The sequence below is a fragment of the Rhamphochromis sp. 'chilingali' genome, assembly GCF_963969265.1.
Source record: "Rhamphochromis sp. 'chilingali' genome assembly, chromosome: 2".
NCBI classification, from domain to species: domain Eukaryota; kingdom Metazoa; phylum Chordata; class Actinopteri; order Cichliformes; family Cichlidae; genus Rhamphochromis; species Rhamphochromis sp. 'chilingali'.
The window spans coordinates 58,686,540-58,714,183 of NC_137930.1; the positions used below are offsets into that span (position 1 = coordinate 58,686,540).

At 38.9% G+C, this 27,644-nt stretch overlaps 1 protein-coding gene across 4 annotated transcripts in view; it reads right to left on the minus strand.

Moving 5' to 3' along the window:
* Positions 1-1,963: 1,963 nt before the first annotated feature.
* LOC308385727 (uncharacterized protein) overlaps positions 1,964-27,644 on the minus strand; it is a 48,633-nt gene continuing 22,952 nt past the window's right edge. Inside the window, exons 1-4 of one of the 4 annotated variants that reach the window (XM_080864862.1) lie at positions 4,615-4,757; positions 3,472-3,620; positions 2,602-2,766; positions 1,964-2,524 (exon numbers count right to left, since the gene is read on the minus strand). In XM_080864862.1, coding sequence (XP_080720988.1) covers positions 2,357-2,524; positions 2,602-2,766; positions 3,472-3,528 — 390 coding nt within the window. In that variant the 5' untranslated portion in view covers positions 3,529-3,620; positions 4,615-4,757 and the 3' untranslated portion in view covers positions 1,964-2,356. Of the gene's footprint in view, positions 2,525-2,601; positions 2,767-3,471; positions 3,931-4,614; positions 4,758-27,644 lie in introns of those variants that run through there. The other 3 variants (XM_080864860.1, XM_080864861.1, XM_080864859.1) reach the window with 3 other exon arrangements.

A 27,644-nucleotide genomic window follows, 5' to 3' on the forward strand; every position in this document is an offset into this window, starting at 1 on the left:
AATGATTACAGCCAAGACAAACGTAAGGCTGACAGTTGTGGCTCCTGCAAGTGCTTGCTGAGAAAAAGAGACAAGAAGAATAACTGCTGTGCATTCTTTTAGCTATGGGTATAAAAAAAATGTTGGGTGAGATCACTTGTTCCACTATGAAACACTGTCTGCCTTACATGCTAAATGTTTGTGCTAGATGTGTCTCTGGGTTTATAGAAGTACTTTGTGACTATGGCACATATCACTGTGCCCAAGTGGATCTCTGTAATATAAAAAGGAAAAGTATAGGGTGTCAGTTTTGCGATTCCATTTCATGTTCTGCGTTATATGCTCATTATTTACAGTGTGCTCACTTCTCGCATGGATGGACCAATTTAAGGGGAAGCAGAGGATCAAGTTCAGTCCTAATGACAACCTTTCACTGACCTCTCCAGAGAAAACAAATGGAGCCCCAAGGTGATGTTTCAATATCACTAACTACTTGGGTGTCCTAGGGAAAGGAACAGATGTAGCCCTGAGGACGAGGAAGGGGTGAGGTGCAGGTCAAGGTCACCATACGCCAAGGTTAGGGTCAGATAAGCATGGCTGACTTGGGGTCTTCACAAGCCCACAGGCCATAAAAGGGAGGCGTGGACAAAGACTCAAGAGCTATGGATCAAGTGTTATTCCACTGAGGGCCGGAGAGGCGGGTGAGGGCAGGAGAAATGTGCAAGGTTCATACAGTTACACTGTCTCTTTGCTTGCTTTGTATTATTTTTTGGGAAGTGCTTGATAAATTACTAACTGGAGAAAATGACAGGTCTCTGCATGAGCAATGCAAATGAGCGATATAAGGTTATGAGATAACTGTTAGACTGTTAGACTACGCTTGTGCCTGATGTTTTGATGCAATTTTCAGGAAAAACTATTTTATAGTAAGTTTAAGGTAAGACAGTTCCTAATTAATACAGCACTAGCAGGACTTCAAAAGAAAATGCAACAAAACTAAGTGCATAACTTACAATGCAAATTTATACGTATGTATACTGTCTTACAACCACAATGAAATAATCTCTAATTGGAAAAATCTAAATGAATTACTCCAGGTTATTTGTTAAGACTATGAAATGTCAGAGTATGCCATTAGTTGCAGTGGGAGATCCCATGGTATTTGGATGGAATAAATTAGCTCTAGCACATTTATTTTGACTTAATTAATAAGATAACCTAAGTGATTTATTTGATTCCCGAGACTGTATGGCACAATAATAACCTACAGTACGAGGTAAATTTGCTAAATGTGTTCAACTAGAGAAGGACAACAGGAACAGAGTGAGACTGCAATTACTGTCATATTCATGGGGAGGAGGATGCTAATAGGAAGATTTTCTGCTCCAGATCAGATCAAATGAAACTGTATCCTGGTGGGTTGTGCTTTCTTTAATTAGAAGTGCAAGTAGTTTGATAAACTCTTAAAGATTGTGGTTCCTCTGGTTGTCAGCTAATTACATGCCTGCTCATTCTGCTGAAACACTATGCAGTTCATATTTCTTTTCCATATGTTATACTACACTCAGAAAAATAAAGGTGCCAACTGGAACCAAAAGTGGTTCTTTAGACTGATGCCATAGAAGAACCTTTTTTGGTGCCACAAAGAACCTTTCAAACAATGGTTCTTTGAAGAACCATTTCTTTCAGTGGTTCATTGAAGAACCATTAAAGGTGCCCCAAAGAACCATCAAGAAATGGTTCTTTGGGGCACCTTTAATGGTTTTTCAAAGAACCTTTTTAAAAATGGTTCTTTAAAGAACCATTTTAAAGAACCTTTTTTGAGTGGTTCTTTAAAAAACCATTTTAAATCTTTCAAAATAAAATGCATCATAAATTGAATTTGAGCAGGGTAAAATAAATACGAGCACAGCATAGACATATATTAATGGTTTATTGTCATTTTGTAGTTACCAAAAGACAAAAAGGCATTTTAACCCTCAGCACAACATCACTACTAATACATGTCACATATTAGTGTTTTAAACAGTAATAATTAAATATATTGGCTATACTATAAATAAATGTATATATATATATATATATATATATAAATACTATATCTACAGATAACACAACAAATAATACATGTATTGTTTAATTAATAAAACATCAGAAAGTGATAAAACACGTTAGAAATAGCTTCATAACAGACCAATAAATCAACACATTTTCATCAGCAGATGTTTGCATGTTCAGTAAAAACATTTCAACAACAAGTTTATGATTAAAATGATCAATGAACTTCAGCCTTACGCTCTGTAATGTACTTTTCATGTTGTACTCATGGCCCTTTGTTAGTCCAGTTTAGGACAATGTCTCTGACGTATGTTTCATATCAAATATATGTCATATCAAAACAAGCCCACACCTGCAGTTGTTTCAGTTTTTCACTGGTGTTTCCTGTCAGCTGGTCAACCTCACTCAGGCGGACATCCATATCAGCCAACCAAACGACAAGTTCCTCCCTTTGTGCTTCAAATCCCTCCCACTCTGAGACAAGGAGCTGAAAGAGAGAGAAAAGAGTCAATTATAAAGAAGAGAGAAAAGTGAAACCCTCCTCAGAAGGTCTGACTCGCATACCTGCAGTTGACCTGTGATGGACTCCAGTTTGGCGTTCACGTCATCCCTCGCCGATGCCAGCAGCAGAGTCTGCAGGGTGCCCTGGAAGAGCTGAGTTAATGTTCGACTCCTCCTGGTCAGGCTCTCCAGCTGGATGACCCGAGGTCTCCCCTCTCGCCGCTGCCTCTGAACACACAAACACAAATTGCATCTGAAGCAGGAGGTGCAGATTTTTTTTGCTATTCTTTTCTAAATCCAGGCTTGATCACGTGGAGGTATTTGGAAAATTGTTTTGGCCAGTGGACGACTGTTGTCTTGCAGAAAGTCAAATCAATCAAACATATGCGATACACAATCAATTCACAAGAACACATTGTAAAAAATAAGTCCAGTTCTTGCCTGATTTCAAGTGAAATCTGCATCAAAACAGGGTGACAGAAGTAAAACGAGTGCACAAAGCCTCACTTTGTACAAGCCTGCTATTACAGTTCTCCTCTATGCAGACGACTTTCCTGTTTTCAAGGCACAACTTGGATCTGCTGTACGAATCTTATGGATACACACTAAATGAAATAATAGTGTGCATGACTCCAGATTCTGATCCCTCATCCTAATATGGTCCCAACATAGCAACAGCAATAATGCAAATGCTGAGGCTTCAAAATACAAAGTCCATAAACCAATGGCTGACATGGGTTTTATCATAAGGGTGATAAATATACAGATTTCAGTCTGTCTTAGAGATTTGATTTTCATTTACCTGCAGATGCACTATACGTACCTGCTCCATGGTTTTTCACAACATTTTGCATATCACTATTTAATACAGGAAGTACGTGAACTAAAACATGTCATCGGTCTTTGTGAGAGGACCATATTAATGAAACAAACCTCAATGACATCATAGGGATCCCTAAAGATGCTCCTGCTGCTTCTCTTCCTCCTCATCCTAAGCTTCCTTCTTCTTGTCCTCGCCTTCCATCCAATTGTAATTCAATCTAATTGTGTTTCTGCCCCTCCTCTTCCTCATTTTGTTGGAGCTGTGAACACAGTTAATGTGAATCTGGATTAATTTGTGCAAACAAGAAAAATCTACAGCTTTTTGGTCAGAGGTGCTCTTGTGATTTAAGCCGGGTAGAGTAGATTTATGTGTTGATGCTACCTGCTTCAGCTCTGGCTGCTGAGTGATATTTACACCCTGGCTGGATTACAAACTTTAACCATGTGCTGAACTTTGGCCCAGCGTTGATACCTCTTGTTAGTATAACGACCTCTTCTTAGCTTGTATGTATGATGGTGGATAAATGAAATATACAAAAAAATTTAACTATATTACAAAAGAACATCTATCTTGGAAACATCAAATGACCGGAGCATAACTTGTCAACTAGTCCGAAACTAAGTTATGCAGGAACAGTCAAAGACACACCTTCTCATGTTTGAAACCATTGTTTGAAAGGTTCTTTGTGGCACCAAAACAGGTTCTTCTATGGCATCAGTCTAAAGAACCACTTTCTATTCATTTCTATATAATTCTATTAGACAATAAAGAGTTATCTAATCTAATTATTCATTCAAAACTCTTATGCATAGCTGTATTTTATACAGCTCATACAGAATTCAAAGTACAGGTTCATGTGAGTATTTAATGTACGGCTCAGATCTACAGACTTTCAGAGTTTCTAGAGCAGACACAGAGCTCACGTCATAACAGGCTTCAGGCGCCATTTTAGTGACTTTAACAATATATTAAATTTTAATTTCGGTCTAGCTGACATTAGGTTATGTACGCAGCACGCAATTGAACCACATATTTTAGAAGCCAAAGGTTCAAATTAGCTGGGAGCAGCTTCACTTAATTATAACAGTGGTTTTGTTAGGAAAACTGTTTCTGTATACCGGATACTAAATTGCGCTGACCTCAACGGCTAACGTATCTAGCTAATCGCTACTGTTAGCACAACATTAACAGCAAGCTACAATGACGAGTAACAAAAACAAAACAGTAATAAGGTTTTAATGGAAATATTTTACATTTTCTAACAGTCCCAGAATCCACAGCTTCAAAGTCCAGCAGGTACTGAAGACTGTTATCCGCCTCGCTGTCACCGTCCGTGAGTTTTTTCCCCCGAAAGGTCAAGGCCCGCCGCTCGCACACTCTGTCTGCGCATGCGCATCCCAACGACTGACCCCCTAAGTCCGCTCCCGGGAGGTTATAGTATGACGTGTTCTGACGTCACTCTCTCTCCCTGTCATTTATTTGGCTCGAAACACATATTAACAAATTGCTCAGTGATGAACAACTACTCAGATCATTTACCTAAGTTGTGATTTGTCAAAACGAAGTGTGTGTTTATTACACTGACATTCTGTTCTGCAATTGTTATTTACTTGTATCTTATAATTTGACTTTACATACTGCTGGGTGGTTTGTAAAGTTTACAATAATTAGTATTATCATTATGCTGTATTTTCAAAAATATATAATAATCTCAAAAGTAATGCCTTGGAGTAGAAAATGGTAATGCTTTATTAAAATTTAAAACTAAAGTAAAGTATTTGAATGTGTGTATTGTGTCTACTGTTTGTTAACTCACCATATTCATAATGTGTTTGTGGGGTTAGGGGTGTGTGTGTGTGTGTGTGTGGGGAGGGGGGGTTAGGGTCTTTAGGCTTTGGCCCCCACCCTGCCACCAGTATATTTTTAAGCAAATATTTCTAACTTTTATTTGAATATTCAGTTTCCTACCATCTTCTCTTAAAGGGTAATTGCCAGGTAACCTGCCCTCCCCCTTCGCACACACATGCACACAAAGAAAACACACAGTATAATTCACAGCCTCATTATAGTGAATAAATATTTATGCCATTTACACCATCAAACTTAGATTGCTAAGGATGAAGAACCTTTTGTTCTTTAAAGAACCATTTGTAATAGCTGAAGAACCATCCACAAAATAAAAAGGTTCTTTGACGTATGATGGTTCTTTAAAGAACCATGAAGCCATCTGAAGAACCATTTAAGAACCATAATTTTTCTGAGTGTACAATGCAATAACAATACTGTGCGGCGCAGTTATTGTACGGCTAAAGAAAATCAATCCTAATTTATCAGAAATAATTCAAATAAGAAGTCTTAGATAATGAAGAGTGCTGGATCTTCTATTCATTTATTATTCAGTTTTAAGGTGAAAAACAAGGCCTGACCTTTCATATAATGAAGAGATTAAAGAGGGTTCTAAACAGGAGGAAACGAAACACCAGTGACACTCAAAGGCTTTTGGAGAAATACAAGACATTTCAGATGAAAGAGAAGCACTGTATTTTTGCATCATTAGCTATGCAAAGAAAACAATACTTTAAACAATCAAGGCCTTTATTATTCAGAAATATATAAATAATTATTTTCTTGATGATGTTGTTGGACAAGAAATTAAGAGACAGAGGAACTGAAAAGTGGAACCTAAGTTGATAGTATGTCATCAAAACATCAAGTGTGGCGATTTTTAGCAAGTATTTTATAAAGTATAATAATTTGAGAAAATAAACTGAAGGCTGAAGGCTACATATGACAGGACAGGCCATCCAATAAATAATAAAGGTATTAGTTTCACGAGCTTTTACGGGGAAGGGATTCTCTATATGACCATAATTTAACAGGTTTTTAAACACTAAAAGGTTTTTTACACATTATCTCTTCTTTCAAGTGCTATTAATTTTTTCTTTTCAAGAGTAGCACTACATTTTAAAATAATATTATATGTATATCTGTTTAATATATCCTATAGTATCTCTTGTGGGTTAGCTGCTTTTAGATTCAATATTATATTCTGTATTCTGATATTGTAACAGAGAAAAAGTAAGTACATTTTATTGATAATAAACATAATGCCAAACTATTAGACAACTATATAATTGTTATTAAAGATCCATTATTTTAGCTGGTTACTTTAATTATCAGTGACTGGATAATAGAATGTCATTGTGTGTGGATCCACTGTGTTACTGAGATACCATCATATATACAGTATGCTAAGTAAAATTGGTGTTATGAGTTCATAACTGTTTTCTCATTATGTGTTTTGTCAGTGTTGTAAATGCCTTCTTTATTATACAGCGGTTTTAATGAGATCATCAGAAAAGTTCCTGACAGGGAGTATATTAACATCACGCATGTCAACCAACTGTTGTTGCCCAATGTGACAACCTACTGTTGGCAAAAGTTAACATGTCACCTGCAAAACAAGGACAGGAATAAGATGTAAGAAATAGGTGACACCACGGAGAGCAGGGGGAGCAAGAGAGAGAGAGAGAGAGAGAGAGAGAGAAGGCTTAACAGGCGATAGAGGAGAGAGAAAAAGCAATGACTCCACAAAGGTCACTCCTTTTTTGTAGTCAATAATTGACATTTAAACACACATTTCAAACGTCACTGATAAAATTACGCAAGATAATGGAGAGCGAGCTGCTTACACTGGCATGCAATTATAACCGTAATGAGATGCAAAAATGCTAATGTCTTTGTGCATGCTACAGCTTCCTTTTGTGGGGTGCTGCGGCGTCTGTGGTGGATGATGGATGCCACACTGGTGGTGGTAGACAGAATGGTGACATGTGGGAGTGGGAGCAAGCACAGAACAGAACTGGGGCAAATATGCCACACACCCTCACATGAGTAAATCCCACACCCGCCCTTTCTAATGCTTCCTTGAATGTTCTCCAGGTTCATACAGTAAATTAACTGTTTCAGCTATTTTTCTATTAATGGGGGGGGGGGGGGGGGGGGGACACGGTTTACAGGCAGGTTATGTGTGTTTTTTGAAATACAGTAATATTGATATAAACTTTATTTTAAGATTTAAAGTGAAATAAACGTCCTTATGGGATTATGCACACATCATTAAGCCAAACATTTGTCTCTTGTATAATGAATTGAAACCCTTTGGGAAAATTGCTCTCTCTGGCCAAAATAACATATAAACACCACCTTAGCATTTTTTTCTTTCCATTTCATGTCCCTATACTGACAGCTGAATTTGCTGTAGATTTATTAAGATGCTTTCCTAAAGTTCCAAATGTCAAAATTTCTATTTTTTCCTTCATTAAAAAATTAAGGGCTATATTCAGATGCAGCAGTTGAGACCATTATAAAGTCTAAATAAACCACACCAATGCTTGTTCCCTTAGCTCATGGACAGCATTAAATAAAAGTAAGTAAAGTAAGCAAACACTAAGCGCATACTCCTGTAAGCTTCCTCCCTCATTTTTAGGTTCATCCTTTCCAGACCTATCGCCCACCCCTCTACCTCTGAGGCTGATAAGAATGGGACACAAAACATGCTAGCAGTCATGCTGTTTGTTAGAAGCAATTAATTTCTCCAAGGCCTTCATTCCATTCAGGGTAAGCTTTTGTGCTCTAAATCCTACTATTCTGAGCTTCTCTTGTGCCACGTAGGAGGGTATGAGAGAGTGGAGGATCGGAAAAGAGAGGGAGAGCCCGAGACAGAAGCTTTGGATGACAGATTATCTTGGGCCAGTTAAGCATGTAATTGCTCAAATGAGTTAAAATCCCTTCAAATATCTGTCTCTGCACCTCATCACACCACTTCATACACTCAAATATTTGACAATTCACAAAGATAAACCTAAAAGGAGTCTTCAAAAGCCAGTTGCCAAGATATTTTTCAGCTAAAGGAATATTATTGAACAGATGAGTTGGGAATAGGAAAAAAAAAAAAAATTGTCATGCAGTCTTTCAAATGTTGACTGACTTTCCACAAACTTTATTTCTGTGGGCTAACCAGGGCAAAACAAAGAAATAGTTTCTATCACCTTATACAGTGATGCCAAGATTGAAGCTTGGATGGAGCTTTGCCATCAATGGCATCTAGAACAATAATATTAAAGATCAAGGAGCACACGGGATGTGTCTTACATAAAGAGATGGTGGGATTGTTAAACAGAGTAGTACACATTTAGATCTGGAGAATGTGGTGGATCGTCTTGCCAGGCCTTTTTCACATGGCTACTGAAGCTCCCTCTAGGGCATGGATGTGAACTGGACTGCTTTCTTTTTAAAATTGTAATCATTAGTCTAAGGCAGCTTTACAACGCATTATTTCACATTATAAATATATTTTAGAACGTATTGTCTACTGCATTTAAATGTAATTTGACAGTACTGACTTGCAATGATTTCTTATTTTGGTACAAAAAATAATTTGTGATTATTACAAGTGTGCAATTTTTGGAAAATGTGTTTTGGGTAAAACAAAGACTGTTTTTGTGTGCGTGATGGAAAAAATAAATGTAATGAGCATGATGGGCTAGGAAAAGATGGAGACTTTTTGCCAGGTGTATTTGGCCCTTGCCAAATGCCACCCTCAGAGCAGAGAGGGTGTCCTGCATTGCTTCCTCGAATGAATGCTAATGAGGGCGTGTGTGTATGTCTGAATGTTATTCACACCACATCAAACTGGGCCTGCAAAGAGGTGCAAAACTGGAGCTGGCAGCCTCCCAAACCAAAACAACCTGGAAGAATGTCAGACATTACATGTGCCTAGGATATAGTACATGCATGGATTATTGTAGAGAACGAAATTATAAAGCCTATATTAACAGAGGCTCAGCTGTCATAAAAAAGGTGGAGCTCTCTCTAGGAAAACTGTTAATGTTCATCGAAAATGCTAGCCTTTGTTTTGCAAAGCTAAATATCACAATAAATAACAAACGGAAATATGTAAAAAGCCTTTCCACAAGAGAATTTACAAAATGGTCAAATCTGTCATAAATTAAAGGAGGGGGCAGTATAGCTGGCAATATGATGAGAGTTTCAATAAAACTTTTACCAATGCACAATGCAGAAGAATCAAAGATGGATTGAGAAACCAATTACAATCATTCAGGATGGTCTAGTTTGCTAAGGTGAGACACCCTCTGGATTGGCTTCACATTTGCTGAGAGCTGATGGGCAGACAAGGTCACTGGATGTACAAGCTCTCATTTAAAACATAGACATGAGAGCAGAACTGGGGTTAGTTGGGTCTATCAGAGCTGTCAATCAATTAATGACAATTATTGAGCAAGGACGCCCGTGGGAGGAGGGAGAGGGAATGAGTATGACCATGGGGGAACAACACAGGGAAAGGGACGAATTATGGAGATTGGAAAATAATGACCGAAACTGAATGATATTACCAGCCCACACATGCAGATCACTTACTTCTCCAACAAGTGGAAAGTGTATCAACTGAGCACCATGAGAAGCATTTCTTTTATCAATCAAACTGCCAGAGAAGAAGATATTCAATAAGTTCTTAGAATGATAAATAAATCTGTGATTTTATTATGCCTAACTTTATTATGTGAGGTGTCAAAGAAGACATGAATTATTTCGTAAACAATATGCCTGTTTTCACCACACATATAGAAAGTTAGTATACAAAATCACTTGCATGTCCCACACTAGGAAGGTACTGGTGCCACTGCTGTGCTCATACAAATGAGTACAGGACAGAGTCATGCTCAGTCTAAACTGGGAGAGAAAAAAAGGAGGGAGGGAAAAGCATTTTGTAATTCTCCAGCTGGCAGGCTTTAATTTTCCACCATTCTAATTAAAATGCAAATTAAATTTATAATTAGCAACCACAGTATCCGAGAAACCACCTTGTGTGCAGCCCAAACATATGGGGCAACCAGCGGTGGGCAGTACTATCTCTAGGAGACAACAGAGGTGGGTGGCTGGACCGGAGAGTCGAGGACGAAACTACTGATCACGGCTGGGCTGATGACACGAGGGTAGCACTGTGCTTTAACCTGCTCCTCTCAGCTGGGAGCCCTCTAAGCTCTCCAAGTACAGTGAGGCAGGGGAGCGCAGCGCACTTTACTCTGCTGTCACTGCCCATGTCACAGGTCAGTGCATGTGTCACCTAGGCTAGGCACGAGTGCAATGACCAGCACTGCTGGGATCAGCTCCTCTGGATCGAAAGGTGTCTGACCAAAATTAACCTTTGCTGACTCTCAGATAATTAATTTTTCAGTGACGGCAACTCTTTGTAAACACAACACCCCAACATTTTTTTTACACAGAGTTGCGCAGGCTGTTGCTCAGTCGTTCTGCCATTATAGTGCGAAAATTTATCCGAGCCTTACTATATGCTTTCACAGCTTGTGATGGTTTTGACAGAATATATTAGAAGACTAAAATGAGAAAACCGCACATAGAAGTGTAAAAGCCACACTTTTTTTCACAGTTGTCTTTGATCCTAATGGGATCAAAGAAGTTTCTTAACAATTATCAGGAGCAGAAATTTCATTGGGGACAAAAGTGTAAAAGATGCCGCTGACTGTCTTTTGTTGTCCAAGTTAAGTTAAAGCCAGGTCACACTGGGTCAAAGTAATGCTTTCTAAGAGGTTCCTTGCTTTTCTCCCAACACAGCTGAAACAGTACCATCAATCATCCATCAGTTGTCACAGCCTGAAGCTAAGGTCAGAAGAAATCCATGTCAACACAAAAGGCCATATCTTACCATGAGCTTTTGCTCAGCTGGACAGTCTGCTGGTGACACTATGTCAAGAGACTGCTATCCTACTCTATAGTCCTTCTCTGTGACTGACTTAGTCAATGAGAAGGTCTCATATGACCTCTTCAACACCCCTATCCCTTTTGTCACCTGAGTTGGACCACCAACTTCCATTACGCAGTTAAGTGTCTCGACTACAAGACAGATTTATCTAGGAAGCTGTCAGCTGAGTTAACTCGCAAAGCTTTGGGTAGACAATTGGACTTGGCCCTGTGTCACGAATGACACTGTTCTCGCTTACATGCTGCTCTGTAAATGACACTTTTTGCTGTGCAGAGTCAAGCATTAGCACAATGTCATCTGTAATCTTGTGGTGTAGGAGCCATTAAGAGATGCAATACTGATATCTATGTATGTCCATGAGGTCATTGTTTTAAAGACAACATAACAACCTAGTATGTATTCGATTGTGAATTTTCAGGTTTCTGTTTTTGACTTTCCTTTGGATCAAACATGTGCTAGGCTGATAGTCAGAGCACTGAATAAGCACTTTAATTTACCACATTGTGAGGATATGACATATCTTCACGCGTCTGACTGGGCTGACAAGACGGACACAAAAGAAACCTTTCTGTGAAAATATCCTAACTGCAGTGGTAGACAAAAAAGTCAAAATGATATATGGCTTCACCAAATTGACAGTCACTGTTGGACAAAACATAGTTTCTAAATATAATCCTCCATTGTTTTCTCGCCTTTAAGAAATGTTCTTGCTAGCTGTTTAGTTTTGCCACCTGTTGTCTTGTTAATCATGCTGTGAAGATACTCATAAATCATAACATTCTTCAATTAATCAAGTTGTCAGCTTCTAGGTGAGGGGTCATGCATGGAAGAGACAGAGGTCATCGGTGCGGTGTGAAAGGGTCATGGTTGTGTGGCATCTCTTATTCTTGGGAAGTGTCAGTAGAGGAGCCAGCGGAACAAAGGAGAAATCAAAGTCCAAGGGACACGAGAAAAGGGGGTGGGGGAAGTGGCAGGGAAACCTAACCACGTCTACAGAAAAGAGGCAGGGAGCAAAGCATAAAGCCAGTCAAATTGACCTGTCATTACATCAAGAGAGCCGTGCCAAGCCGCTACATTATCACGCTCACCATACCCTTTTAGATGACAGAGTTCCTGCAACTTACCAGGTTCCTGCAGCACTCTATTTGCATAATTAACAAGTCATTCATGTGTCATTCATATGACTTCTATTCATTTCTAGGAGACTTCAGATTAAATAGCATGCACTGAATCTGGTAATTTCGACTGAGTGTCACACGATTATTACTCTAGAAATACAAATTAGTCTTTATTAGTTAAACAACTCTATCAATGATGTGTCCATCCACTTCAGGATAAACGATAAAGACATACGTAGAAAAAAACAGCACAGAACATTGTAATGTATGTTTGTTATTTGCATTTCTGTTTCTGGGATGTGTGTCTTTGGAAATGTCTTTATAGGGACAAGGGAACGCAGGATCAAAGATGGTGGTCCTTTAGAAGTCCACGGATTTCAAAATGCCCACTGGCAGAAGGGGCACTGTCACACAGAAATGTCTGGTTAAACAGAAAAGAGCTAAAAAACCTTGAAATATTCAGGTCCACATTGTTAACAGCAATATGACAAAACTAAAAGATATTGCACTCAAATGGGTACTTGAAAGTTAGGAACAGGTGCACACTATAGAAACATTGTTTGTTTTTTTTGTTTTGGGGTTTTGTTTAATGAAAGATCATATCTGCTTAATATTTCTGATGGGATGGTTGACATGAAGATATTTTAACCCTTTCACACGTAGTGGTCACTACAGTGGATAGCTATTCAAAGGTTGTTTTCATGTATTTGTCTCAGTGTTGATGGTATACTTGCACATAAACCACTACATTGGGCACTGAAGTGTCACTCCATACCCTGCCGGCAGGGACATGTAAAAAACTCTTTGAAAAGTAGAGTAAAGTTTAAAAAATGAAGTTCAATTTTTTTTTTCATGCCTAAAGATGAATAAAAATACTTTAGAAAAAAATCTGGATTGAGGTTGTCATAATTCATGCATGAAAGGGTTAACTACTTTATACAGCACAGTATGGATCTGACATTTTGGATTTAGAAAATCCAGAAAGTACCCTGGACCTACAGTTATAACATAAATCTAGTGTAGTAAAAAAGTACAGTATTTAGTTCCTTTCAGTACCTTTCCATGACTCATTTTTTTATTCCTATGTTTTTATAAAACACTGTCAGTTAGGTTCAAATCCAGAAAACTGGCTGCATAATTTAGAAGCGCTATTTGATTCAAGGATATCTCTATAATATAGCCTCGCCATACATCTTATAGTCAACTCTGGTGGTTTACCTCTTTCACATTGCTGTAGGCCATTACAGAAAAAGCTCCATGAACATCAGCAAGCCACATGAAGCTTAGTACACGCAGGTTTGAGGTCTATAAATAAGCAAAGTGTTATACAACAGTTGCATTTATCTCCGTTTGAATTTGGAGCAGTGCTACCTTTGGTCAGCAACAGTGCATTTTTTTTATACACAATAAACGTGACTGATTATTTCCAAGCAAGAAAACTATTAGCAGAATAAACGTGCCCTCTTCTCAACTCTCTTTCTCATGAAGGTGAATGAAAAGCTACATTTATTCTGACTGGAAATTATTCTTAACATTACTTTCTCACAATTTTCGCCATTTAATTTTAATAAAAGCATGCCATTTGCAGATACATGCCAATCTTTCCTTGTGGTACACATCTTAAAAGCACAGAAGAAGTACTTTAACCCAACACCATTTAGCACATGAGGTCACTCATTGCTGATAATTACAACATCTGTAATTTCCTGTCTCGATGTGCTATACATCAAGCTTGAACTTTACAGAGCTTGATGTGTCAATCTGCTCTATGTATTTCCCTTTGCATTAGTGAATTTGAATGACATTTAAGTCTCACGAATGTTGCTACCAGCCTGTCACTGCCCACTCATCCACCAGCTTAGAATTTGCAAGTGATTTTAGTCATCGATTACTAAGTGGAAGCCTCCTGCAAGTGTACTCGGGGATATTTAAAAGATCTTTAATGAGTTCGTGTTACCACTTAAGTCAATCACTGCTCTTTTTTTAATGGGGGATAATTGTGTCACAATTTGAGCAAGCCACATTTCTCACAAATCCGAGCATGCTCGTGCTCTGATTTGTGATTTATGTAGAAATGCTTCTTTTTACCCTCCAAAATAACTCATTTAAATGTTACAGATCTTTGCAATTTTCGAGAGGAAAAAAAATGTTATGCAGTGCTTTATACATTCAAGCAATCCAAAACATTTATGCACTACTGCCAATTGTGCTTTTTTAACTGTTTGATTAAATGCTTTAATCAATCACAATCCCAGCCTGTGTATTAATCACTTCATCAAGCAGTTGATGCATTAGGTTTTTAATGGACTCCATTTATTCTGATTTCTCCTCTCTTCATCTTATCGAAAGGGCACTCCCAATCTGGACAGATAAAAAGGGGGATGTGAGAATGGCTGCCTATAGTGGCAAGAGCTCAAACAAGCCAGTCCCTTAACTTCCTTACAATCATTCTGTTCAGACTTAACCAATTTATTAGTGGCAATATGTGTCCTGAGCAATGGCTAGGTAAACCACATAGCTTAGCTTAGATAAACAGGCGCCCATTCATTTGTCTCCTCACCTGACACCATGGTGATGTATGATCCTAATAAGATTAATATCCCCTGGATTTATTCCCTCTTAGTGCCTTTGGGCATCCTTTAATGTGCCTCCTAAATGATCTAAGATGGGGGGGGTTTTTTCTGTGTTGGGAGAACTGACACTAGAAATATAACTGTTTGGGTAAATACTTCAATTCATGCTGATTGTAACACTTCAGATGTAAATGATGGTGCTAACAACAGTTTATTGCACGGAGACAAGGCAGTCTATTCTTACACTTGAGCTGTGAATGAACATTCTTCCCTCCAGTGGAAGAGCTGAAAACAAATTTCTAAAACAGAAGCTTCTCTCGCAATTACATTTCAAGTTTCTGTTGTATTCAATAACGCATTAAAGTAGTCATTGAACCATCGTGTTCTGGTCAGAAATGACCACAATTAGCAAACAATCCATCTCCTTTTAAGCCCCCTCCCATCCAACCCCGCCATCACCCAACCACTGTCGCCTTTAGTTTGGATTCATGCGCAGACTTTCTGTCTCTTCCATATCTCCCCCCCCCCCCCCCCCCCCCCCCCCCCGTCTGCCCTTCAGCTTCTCCTCTTCTCTCCATTGTGCGCTAAAAAGCTATTGTCTGCATCACCTGAAACTCTGTTCGCTGTTACGAGGCAGCGGTGAAAAACATGAGAGTGCACAGGTTTGGAACGCTGAATAGAAAATTGTACTTAAGTGGTCTTCTCTTGCCCATCACCTCTACCCTCTACCCTCCTCCACATGAGAAGGGCTGCTGGGGTGGGCTGGAAGGGGAAGCCAGCAGGGCAATAGCAAACTTGAAAGCAGCCAACATTTGCAGCACTCTTGAAAAACAAGCATTTCACACCTGAAGCCTTTCATGCAGGGCCTCGAGGCATCCCCTTCAAGGCATTTAATTGGCTATTGCTTCAGAGCTCGTTCAGTGTGCCCATTATGGTGAGGCGACAGGCAGCCAAGTATGTCGAATGAAAAGGGTCCTTCTCCCAGATGGGCCTAGTGGTATTAAAAACTACCCGATCACTTCTTGTTGACTGGCAGAGGTAATTCAGATGTATGCATATCTACAAATACTTACAATGAAAAGAGTAAACTAGAAGAAAAAGAAAAAAGACTGGCCTTCATGAGTCCGTCCTTCCAAACTCTGTTACAAAGACTGTTAGACTATGCAGACATTATGTTGTGATACTGACGTACATATAATATAAAGCACTGCACATACAACCAATAGCTCCAACTTTAGCTCACCCGTTAATCAATAATGACATTTGACCCAACTGTGAAACGTTCTCTTACTGTCAACTGGTGAAAATGTAAAATAAATAAATAAATAAAACACCCTGCAGCATGCCTCTACACATCAGGCACTTTGATCATTTAAAGTTCCAGTTGAAACGAAGACATTTGTGGCTTCTCTAAACATATATTTCATGCTTTAATCCCAGCCCTGGGACACAAAGCTCTAGGATATATGATGTTCCACTTTTGTTTGGCAGTTCTAACTTAAAAATATAGTCTTCTTCCTTCCCTGTGCCATCTGCCATCTGAAGTTTCACCCATATCAGCCTGAGGCATTGGAGCCCTCAGTGGAAATGTTTTTGAGGGCACCCTGACTCCCCATGGATGGACAGCCTTGGGGGAACCAGATAAAGTAGGTGTTTAGTCTCTGGGCTGCTGATGAGGAAGGGATTGGCTTTTAGCTGGGTTCGGGCTCATGGGAAATCTGGCGTGCAAACTAATTACGTTGTGCTGCCAAACTGCCTGTGATTACAAAATGGAGAGGCGGCGAAGGTGGAGCTAAGACTTTATCAATTGCCCTACTATTTCTTTTTTAGAAGAAAACAGCTAAAGTTAATGAGATTATTTAACAAGATCTTCTTTGTGTAGAATGACTTGTATTTTATTTAAAAAATAACAACTGTAACAGACCGATCGATGAAAAGATGCTCAATAAATGAATGAACGACAATAAAACTACTCCACTGTCAAAATCTTTTGACATGAAAGTTGTATCATCTGAAAATTCTGAATTCTCAGGATGGTTCAGCACCAGCAAATATCTAATTACTTCTTCCATGTTTCCCCACCTGCCAGTCACACTTTTGGAGAAAGCCACTTAAAAACAGGTTAGCTCACAAATTATCTGCTATATTTGTATTAACGCCTCAGCTGGTGGCATAGACAGCCCCCGAAGATCCGCACCAGGCAAATCATTAAAGGTACACTGAGCTACTAGTTCACCTCCCTCATCATGGACCAAACTGAAATTCAGGCTCAGCATCTGAATATTTGTGCAGTTTTGTTAAAATGATATTTGACTTGTGTTACTTACTTCTTATAGCTGTTATAAGGTTCAATATCCAACATTTGTGACGCTCTATGTTGCCATGTGGACATTATCACTGTATTGCATGTGCAGATGCAAACTTTAGGCCATGTCAAAAAAAGACATGATGGTGGGGGTTTTTTTTGAAGTTTTACAGTGAGTGTGTGCAGACCAGCTTTCCATAAAAGAAATCCCTGTGTTGTCTCTTGGAAGCTTGCAATAAAGCATAGCAAGGATGCCTATAATGGGAAATAAATCTTCTATGCTCCTGCCATTATTTTTATTACATTATGTTTCATTACATATGAATGTGCTTAGCAGATGTCTCAAAGCATTGTGACTTACATAACTTACATTCTAGCTCATAACCCACTTATACAGTGGGACATGTCACCAGCTCAGATGAAGAACATTTGTCAAGGACGGAAAGACTGAAGCAATAACATCCTTTAAAATAACTTCACGTTTCCCCCTTTCTCCTCGCTCATTCACTTGCTCACCCTTTTCCCTCTGACAAAGGATTTGGCATCTTGTGGGTTAAAAGAAACAGGCTGATTTTATAAGAGGACAGTAGGCACAGTCATGGATCTAATCATCAAGGGTGGGGTGGGGTGGGGTGGGGGGATGGAGGTAACATCAGTCAGTGACATGGAGCAACATGATATCAGACACAGAATAGATCACTGTCTGTGTGGTATACATAGCACCACTCTTCCTGAGACCTCATCCTTCAAAGGGGCAAACTGGTTGTGGTTAGGGAACTGAACTTGGGACAAGAGGGCTACAGGTTCAATATCTCCAGTCAGACACTGAGCAAGATACTTAACCTGAGCTGCCTCAATGAACAGCCCGACTAATAAATAGATGGCATATAAAATGTCAGCACAGCACTGACAGATAGTTGCACTGCAATAATAACAACAATACAGAGCTCCTATAGAGGAGAAAATATTTCTTTATACACTGCAAAAAGCACTAGCGTTATTAATGAAGGCTTAATAAATGCCATTTATTTATTGTGCTGCTTTTTCTTTCTTAATTTATATTTCATTATATTTACGTCATGTCATTTGTAGTTAACATTTCAAGCTTTTATTCTTCTCTTGCTACTAAAATGTAGAATTTCTGTGTGTGTGTGTTTTTTGTGTGTGTGTGTCATTTTAGGTTATATGTCTTATTTGATTCTCTGAAGCACTCTGATCTGCATTGAAAAAAGTACTCTGCTTCATTTTCAGCTATTGTTATTATCATGCAAACTGCCTGCGTTGCGTGATGGCTAAACCCTTAAGTAAGGTATAGTCTCTTTTCTTACACGGCTCTCGAGTATCTGTCCAATGCTCACAGAGCAAGGTAGGAAAATCAATAAACCAACAGGACAGCTAGCCTCAGAGGAATTCACTTTGGATTAAGAATAGAGGAAAAAAAGAGAGCAGAATGCAATGCTGAAATTGCATTATGACATTATCAAAATCCTCATTGATTACTGATGTGTAAAAATAAAAGGTAATCCTACAAGTAGTAATTGAAACGAAATCCAGAAGCTCAGTGTTCGACTGGGAATGATAGCCAATGACATGACATTAAGCAACGTGAGACAAGGGGCAGTGGTTTAAGTGATCTGGCAGGCAGTACGATGCCCTCCTGTCAGGATCGATCAGTCCTGCTGAAATTTAGAGCAACACTCTAAATTGGTCTTAATGGTGTGTTTCATCCTCCAGTCTCCTCCACACATTGACTGGAAGCCAGTGTCCTTCATCACGCCAGGTTCCTGCCCTCCCTTTCAATCTGGGCATACCACTGATCTCTGCTCTCTGTGGAGAAGGAGCAAATCAGGCCCAGAGCACCCACAGCATCGCGTGGCTTACATCCCACCTCCAATAGTCAGGGAGTTTCCCCTTTCAAGGCAATAAAAAAAAGACTTCAAAACAAACCCGAGCTCCTACTGGGTGCCAAGCAATTTTCTGATCTGGTCAAAATCCACTTCTTGCGTATGTGAATTATCAAATGGCAGCAAATAGCATATATAGAGTCACCAATGTGAACAAACTGGATGGTACAGGGGTGGCTTCTGCCTCAGCCTTTAATGGGGCAGACCTATAAAGGGGCACGAGAAAAAAAGGGAACCGGAAAAAAAACCCCTCTATGCCCCGTTTTCCACTCTCTTGGAAAGTAATCTGCTTACATCATTAGGCTAAGCTTGCTGAAACAAATTACCAGATGTTGTGTTCTTTTTTCTGTCGTCTTTTTGTCAGCATTTTAAAATACTCTCCTCTGTTTTTCCTCACTAGCGCCCCCACCTCTCTAACACCTCTGCACAATAAGGCCATTTGCAAATAACAACAATTGGAAAAAGAAACGTCCCTCCCGCTATTCACAACCCCTGTCTGGTTCTGTTCATGTCCTTCCATTTTCGGGCGATCCAGTCATGTAGCGGCTAATGACCTGAGAGCAGCGAAGAAGAAGAATGAAGCGAAGCAACTGAGGTCCCCCACCCGCAGTTGCACGTGGTAGGGATTTTTGAGGGTCTAGTTTAGCTTATCACATTAAAACCCATTCAGAGATAAAGACATGTCCCAGTTCTTATTATAACTGTGTAGCATGCTGAGCGTGCAAACACATATTTCAATCCGCTTTCCTTTTAGATATTTCTAAGAGCAGATGTAACATTAACTCCAAAGTCAATAGAGAAGAATTAGGCTATGTGTACAATGCCCTTGAAATATTGTTAAATTACAATTTTGATGCATAATAACGATGTAAATAATAGCTTGCGGTACTGTTTAAAATATATGTAAATACAAATACAATATCTAACAGTGTTTTACTCCTAATATTAAATAAAATAGAAGTGTCCAAGATGACTAATAAATTCTAAGATCTTTTAGGATTATTGAATTTTTTTTAACTGTTATTATTATTATTAATATTATTATTATTATATTGATATCACAGATCAATTAGGATTCTCTAAATTTAAAATTTAATTTGGTATTCCTTTCTGCAATTCCTGCAAATTAAATTTAAGCTTGTCATTTAGTGTAAACATCTGCCTTTTCAGCGTGGTGGCAACGGTTGTAAACTGGAAAATTCAGTGTCAACAGTACAACCTCGCCTTAGATTGATTGTGTGAGACTTTTAGAGATAGCAGTGTGCAACAAAGCAGACATACTGTCCATCTGGCTCTGACATTATTTTCTTGACACATAAAAGAATACATAAACAGATATATAGTTTAAAATCAAATTGCTTGTGTATTTACCTCTTATCAACAGCCAGGCAGCAATTGTGATTCATAGCAGTCATTTAAGTGATAATGCACTCATTCACTACACTAACAAACGCATAGCTCCTGGTTATCAGTGTGTCAGCGTCGTTGTAATGCTAGTCGCCAAACAGGAGGCAGAAAACTCAAGATGGCGTTGATTGATAAATTGACAGGTTAATTTTCGGACGGATAATGAGACCCTGAAAGGTGGTTGAGAGAAGTCTCTGGCCCTTTGCTCTACCTTGCATGCAGTGCCATCTATCTATTAACGCTAGAACTGCAACTAAGAGCAGGTGTCTCAGGCCCTGCCAAATGTTTGTACTTTCCGGGTTAAATGCTTTATATCTTCTTTTTCTTTTTATCAAAACTCAGGAAAAAAATAGCAGTAATTTCACATAAAATTTCAACTACAACATTTAATTATTAAATAAGTTTATACTATTACATATAAGGCTCAAAACATTTTAACATCTGATTGTGCAAACAAATATGATTCAGAACTGATCTACATTTTATCTACAGCTGAGTCTGTTATTAAAACTAATTTTAGAAACTTTTATAAAAGGTTTTTTTCTCCTTTTCCATAGCGGATCATTTTTGCAGCTACTTTGTGACATATGTTGGACAATAACATACATTATGATTTTGGAGAATACTGTCATTTTCTACAATTGCAATTAGCAAAATTGTGACTAGTTCTAAAGAAATAACTAGGCAGTCCAACTTGGAACTTAATTAGAGGGCAAACTGTTAGAGCAGTAGCGAAGGTTTAACTAGAGGTTAGAAAGGTTTCTATATCTTACACACATTTCTACCACTTGTCATTGCAATGTCTAACTCAGCAAGCACTCTAATTAAGTCTTCACCAAAGTTACACTGCAGCTACTCCTCATGAATCAGCGTACAGTGTAATGCAAATCAAATGCCCTTATTTTACTTTGAGCCCTAATGCTCATTATTTCTATTTTGCCTGATGTACTTATTTGTCAATTTGCATGCATCTTTATTTAATAAAGGGGAGATGTGTGGAAGTAATTTCATATTGTGAGATTGGGGAAATCGTTTACCAACATGTCAGGATGACAGTGACAAGATGGAATTATTAAACATGACTATGAACCAAAAGAATTTATTTTTCATAAAAACAAGAATTCCCAAGAAAAGTGCATAAAATTACTTAATTGAATTAAAAAATAGTAATTATGGTAAGTGAATGCAATTATTTGCATAATTGCTTCTATATTTTCATATAACAGTAAAGGAAGATGGCACTTTTTCCCTTATCTGCACTAGTCTCTTTTATCTCTTTTAGATATGCCTTGAATTGCTCTTAAACAAACTAATTATTTTTGCCAAAAAGCAAAATCTTTCAAATTTATCATCCAGCAATTAATCGAAAAACTCTTTCACCTTTCAAATGACATAGATGTGGCTATATTGCCTTCTTAATATTTTTTTGTCCTATCAAAATAGGATTTTCCCATTTTATGTTCCCTAAGTAAATGTTATATTCTGTCCTTGAAATGAACACAGAACAATTTACAAAGCACAACAACAAAGAATAAATCATGGACGTGACCATAGTCATGACACTCTGCGCTCCAATATTTAACAAGAAAATAGAAATAAGCATAATAATACATGTTCCTAAACAATAATAATTACAATATAATAATTAATATATTCTCCTAAGTCAGTTACACTGCGGTCGTCTTTGCATTGTATTCAAACATGAAAATAAGGTGTTGCTATGCTCTTGTGAAAACTCACACGCACCAATTTGTAATGCAAAGGCTCAATGCAAATCAAACCAAAACTAATTTAACGCCAGCAAAAGTATGAAAGGACCCAAACAAACTGCAGAACAATTTGAAAATCGGGTATGCACGTCTACAATACGGCTCCGCAGCCATTTTCTTAACGTGCGTTTTGTCTTGTATTATTGAAATCGAGCGCAATTGTGATGAGAAGAATTATGGCTTAGGGACTCATTGTATTGCTGTAAATGCTGTTGATTACCAATAACCACATGGTCACAACCAAGGGTGCCTCACTCCGCCCATTCATTTGAACAGTGTTCTGAGCTCTGACAGACACCACAAGAACGAAAGGAAGGGTGCAGAGGACACATCTTGGGGGATTCACCCCATCTGAGACTCCAAAGCGCCCAACAGCTTGATCCTGTGTCACTCTGAGGGCATGGCTTGGCTTTCCCTTGATTTGCTTTTGAAATCTAAACGTTTAATTGTGGTCAATGAAAAGGGTTCAAGCAAATGAATGGTTGAAGAATATGAGCGGAGGGAGGGGCTATTTCTGAGTGTCAGGCTGTAAAATGAGTATACATAAAAAGCAGGAGACAGAGAGAAAAAAATCAAGAGGGAATAATGAAATTAGGGATGGGGCGAGGGAAAAAGAGAAAGCAAGGGCTGGAGAACTTGAGGCACTGACCCCTATCGTCCATGGTGAAAAGCAAGAGATTAGAAAGTGTTTCATGCTAATTTCCATGGAGATTTCTGTAATTTCTCAAAAATTACTTCTTCCTGCTTTGATTTGTCCATACTGCCGGGCCCCCTGCTAGTGTTGTCGGGGTGGTCTACTCTATCATGACTCTGCTCTCGTGGGCCCCTCGATGGCCCCTCGCTGCGGCCAGCCGTCTTGAGATTACTGAAGCAGCGCTGACGTCTCTATCAGCTCACGCCACTGTCATGCCCTCTCCCAACCCCCTACCATTCACCGATCCCATTCCCTCAGCCCAGCTTCCTTTCTGCCCACCCACCACCAACCTGCCCTTAGTGCAAACTCTCACAGATCTGTCAGATGATGGCTTCATTGGTTCGCATGGCTCTCTGCAAACTCATACCGGTCTTTTTACACTCCCTCCTTCCTTCTTCCCAGCCCTCCAAGAAACCTGCACCTCAAGAAAAATCTCTATCCCTCCCTCCTATTGTACACTGCTTCACCTATTGCTATCCCTCAGCCTTCTTTCTCTCTGCCTCATCCAGGTTTATGCTTCTCCCTGCCACATCAAAGGAGAACCAGGGGTCACGGAGCCACAGGCATGGAATATAAATGCAGCCAACTGCGTGGCAGTATGGGAAATCAATCCTCTAAAGATAGCTCCATACACTTCATGAACCCATCATCAGACTCTGATACATATAGTAACATATAGGAATTTGTGTGGCCTTTTGTGCAGTGTATACTGCACAGTACGTGTGTCTCAAAACACCTACTGCTTGCTGTTATGTACTATTTCAGCTCACATTTTCTTAAGAACTTTAGTTTTCCTTGTTTTTAACAGAACGTACGATATGCAGCATGCACTACAGTATATAATGAAGTGTATGAATGAATTCCAAGTAAAACTATATTCCTTAAATATGCCTTCGTGAAGTGTCGATACAATTTGCAGATTTTATGTTTATTGCTAACACGACTTTGAATCTGCCTTTGTGAGAGTCTGCATGTGTGAGGGGGCTGGTGAAGAGAAAAACGGCCGAGAATAACACCGCAGCAGAAATATGTAAACAACTTTAGTTGGAGGCCCTGAGCTGGAGATTCAAGCCAGCATTCACAGGTAATGTTTTCTGTAATATCAGATATTTGCTTTAAGCACCCGTGATGCAGTCAGGCTGCCTAGTGGGTGATGGTAAGATATCTGGCTAAAGATAAAAAAGAAAAAAAAGAAAAAGAAAACATGACACAGAGGAGCAGCAACATCATTGTTATGAATTCAAAGAGTCTTGAGGGATGAATGGGAAAACTAGTGTGATTGCCAGACGCTGAGAACTGCAGCAGGGTTGGATGGCTCCGTGTGGGGGTGACTGGCTCTGGTTGCTTAGCATTAGTATTAGATAAACACTCTGTCGGAAGATGTCAACGTCTCCATTAATGCCAGAGTTGCCACACAGGCTGTGCTTGAGTGACACAGTGTTTTGTGGACTGTGACAGGGGTTGTAAAAGCGAACTCTCTCTGGCTACATCTCCGAGCCTGGTGGAGCCAAATCTTGGCGACATCTGGGAGCGCAAACACTTTTGACACTATGAGGAAATTATATGTTGGTACTCTCATTCTCACCTAGGGAAGAGCATTAAAATTAAATGAGAATGAAATAACAATTGAAAAGATGTTTTAATTGCACGGACTTAAATGTGAATGTTTACTTAGTTCGGCTTTAATATTTTAATTTTGAGTTTGAGGCTTATTCTGAGTTATAAGTGGGGGAGAAAAAGGCTTAAAAACAAACTTTGCTCACTTATCACTCTGTACCAACCACAAACAGATTAGCCTCATCTGGAAGTGTGGTTACCCCAAAAGGCTTTTCCAAAGTCTTTACAAACCACAATATGGAAGCTGTGTAATCAGCACAAGTCTAATGCACTTAAAGCCTGCCACAAGTACACATATTCACCCACACAATGCGCAGGATATGGGTTTTTCCATGCTTTCACAAAATGGGCCAAGGCATTTTCCAGTTAGTAATTATACACACACAATACTATTCCAGTCAGAAATATTGTGCAATTTTTGCTGTAAAAGTTGTAGAATTGATGAGGAGTATGTCTACTTACACAAAACGAAGAAATTACAATGTCTGTAAAACTAACACTGAAAAAAAATGTACAACCACGCATACAGCATGAATGCAAACGACCTTACAAGCATGAGCATGCAGGGCCACTGTGAAAGTATTCAAAGACCATTTCGTTCTCCAGACTCGAAGGATTTTCTCAACATTGCAACCACACAAAAAAAAAAGTGGAAGCAAAACAATACAAACAATATGAAAACGTTCAGCCTCACAAAACTCTGTACAGAATTAAACTGCCTTGAGCTCAATAATTCTGACCATGTAGGCGCTGCTGAGTTGTTCTGCAGGCTTGAGGGTTGGACAGTGTAGTGTACTCTTCCCCCTAATGCCCTGTCCATTGATCTTTCCCGTAACTACAGCTCCCCACAGAAACCCATACAATCTGTGCAGAGGAGTGCTCCTAGGCACCCCCCACTTCAAAAGGTGCATATTTACTCTTAGAAATTTAGAGAAAGTGCAGCTGTGGATGCATCCTCCAACCTCAATCAATGATAGGGCTGGTCCTCCTGACCCCCCCAACCCCACCCCCCGCTGGCTAATAAAGTGCTTCTTAGGCTTGGTGGTTTCCCTGGAAGCCTTATGGGGTTGGTTCAAACTAGCACTTAGGTTTGTTTCCATCGTCTCTTCTCGAAAATTGATTTTTAGAGAAATACTTATCTTGTTGCTCAACAAAGTTCCAGAGTGAATTAATGCAGACAGTTTTTTTTTTCTTTCTTGTCCTCTATTTTTCTCATCAAACATAATAACTGAATTTGAAAAATACGAATATCAGACATTTCTGCAGGGCCAAACTGGAAAATAAAGTTGAACTGCACGATCATGGCTTTCCGATGCAATCTACATGTTTTTTAAGAGCAGAAAACTTGAAACACTTTGGATGCCATATCAAAAAGTGCCTTTTGTTTTTTTAAGGAACCTGTCACACTAGTCTCCAACAAATCTATAGTGTCCTAAAAACATGCCTAGAATAAAATACCTTGATTTTTAAATGATATCAAAAGAATAGACTGCTGAAATGTCTTTATATAGCATTTTCACAGAATCTCTGTAAGAAATATGTGGACTTAACATGTCCTGCTTTCCAGTCTTTGACAAAAGTATTTCATGCTGCGACGCACATTATCATAATTGTCATTTCCAATCTTCAAAAACAAATGTGTATTAAGACAGTGGCTAAAATAGGCCTTCTGCTCAAAATCAGACAATCAAAATCTTTTGTAATTAGCAAGCAATATTATAATTACCAATGATTCAAGCTACTCCATGCTGCTTCTGCCCCCCAACCCTTCTGCAACAATTAGAAAAATATATGTCAGCTGTGATTTTTCCTTTATTTCACTTAAATGTGAGACTCCAAAGTGGCGCAGTGGGGGATTTATTCAAAAACAATGATATTTTCAACTCCTCCTTGGAAGAACTGCATTTATTCTCCACTCAGCGGGAAAGACGAAGTTTTAAGTGACTGGACTAAAGGTCTGAAGCGTTTTGCATATCTGCACAACACCACAGAAACTCGATGACAATGTAGTATTCATTGTGTAGAAATTATAATTTTTAGAGTAGCAAAAAAAAGGGTAAAAGTTTTACATGAGAAATAATTTCTCCTAACTTTGAATTTATAACTGCATTTGTATGACGAGCACAGCAGCCTGACAAATTGTGACCTTACAACTACACTGTCTGACATTCATCATTTGATCATCACCCTGTAGGTAAATGCCTACCGAACCCAACTTTTCTTTATGGTGTTGATTGCATTCTTCAAGTCTGCCACAACAGTGTTAGCTCTGAAAGAGTGAAAAAAAAAAACTTGTTTCAATGTCATTAATCCTAACTTGTTTGGACTCCTCACATTGACTCTCCCACACATCTCTTTTTCTCCCCCTTTTTTTTCTCTGTCTTCACATACTACTGCTCTCACTCTCTCTGCCTCGCTAACATGTTGACAGCAGTTTGTTAGTAGGTATCAGTTTTCAGTGAACAGGCTGAGAGGGAGAGAGGGATGTGGTAATCATCTCTATCTCCGGCTGCTTGGCAGCGTTCCCCTCGGCATGCTGGCAGACACTTGCCATTGAGCGGCTGTCAGGCAGAAAGGGTGTGGGATGTGGGCTCAAGCTACACAGGTCACGGTCATTTCTTTCCAAAAGCCACTGAAGCTAAAACCTTAAGTGGCATTTGAGCTACCTGCACTGTCAGTTCTGACACTCGCAACACTAACAAGGAGACCACCGGTAGAGAGTCAAACTCGATTATGCCTCCCTGGTGGTTTTCCTTAATATAGCTAAGCTACTGCCAGACTTGTTTTCCTAACAGCACAACATTAAGGGATTGTTCTGCAGATGTGCGAGGTATCATTTATCGGTTTATCTAAAAAGAGTAACAAATACATTTCTCCAATGAATTAGATTAACTGATTTAAAAAGTGTGTAAATTTCTACGTAATCTCTATATGATGAAAACAGTATTTTTTTTTATATATTGTGATATACTTTCTATATTGTTGAATTTTTAATAGTTGTCAATTTTGCCTGATTCTGTATTTATTTTATGTGACAGCATTAGTTTACTTGTTTAGTTATGTATGCAGATATGCATGGCTTTTAAATTCAA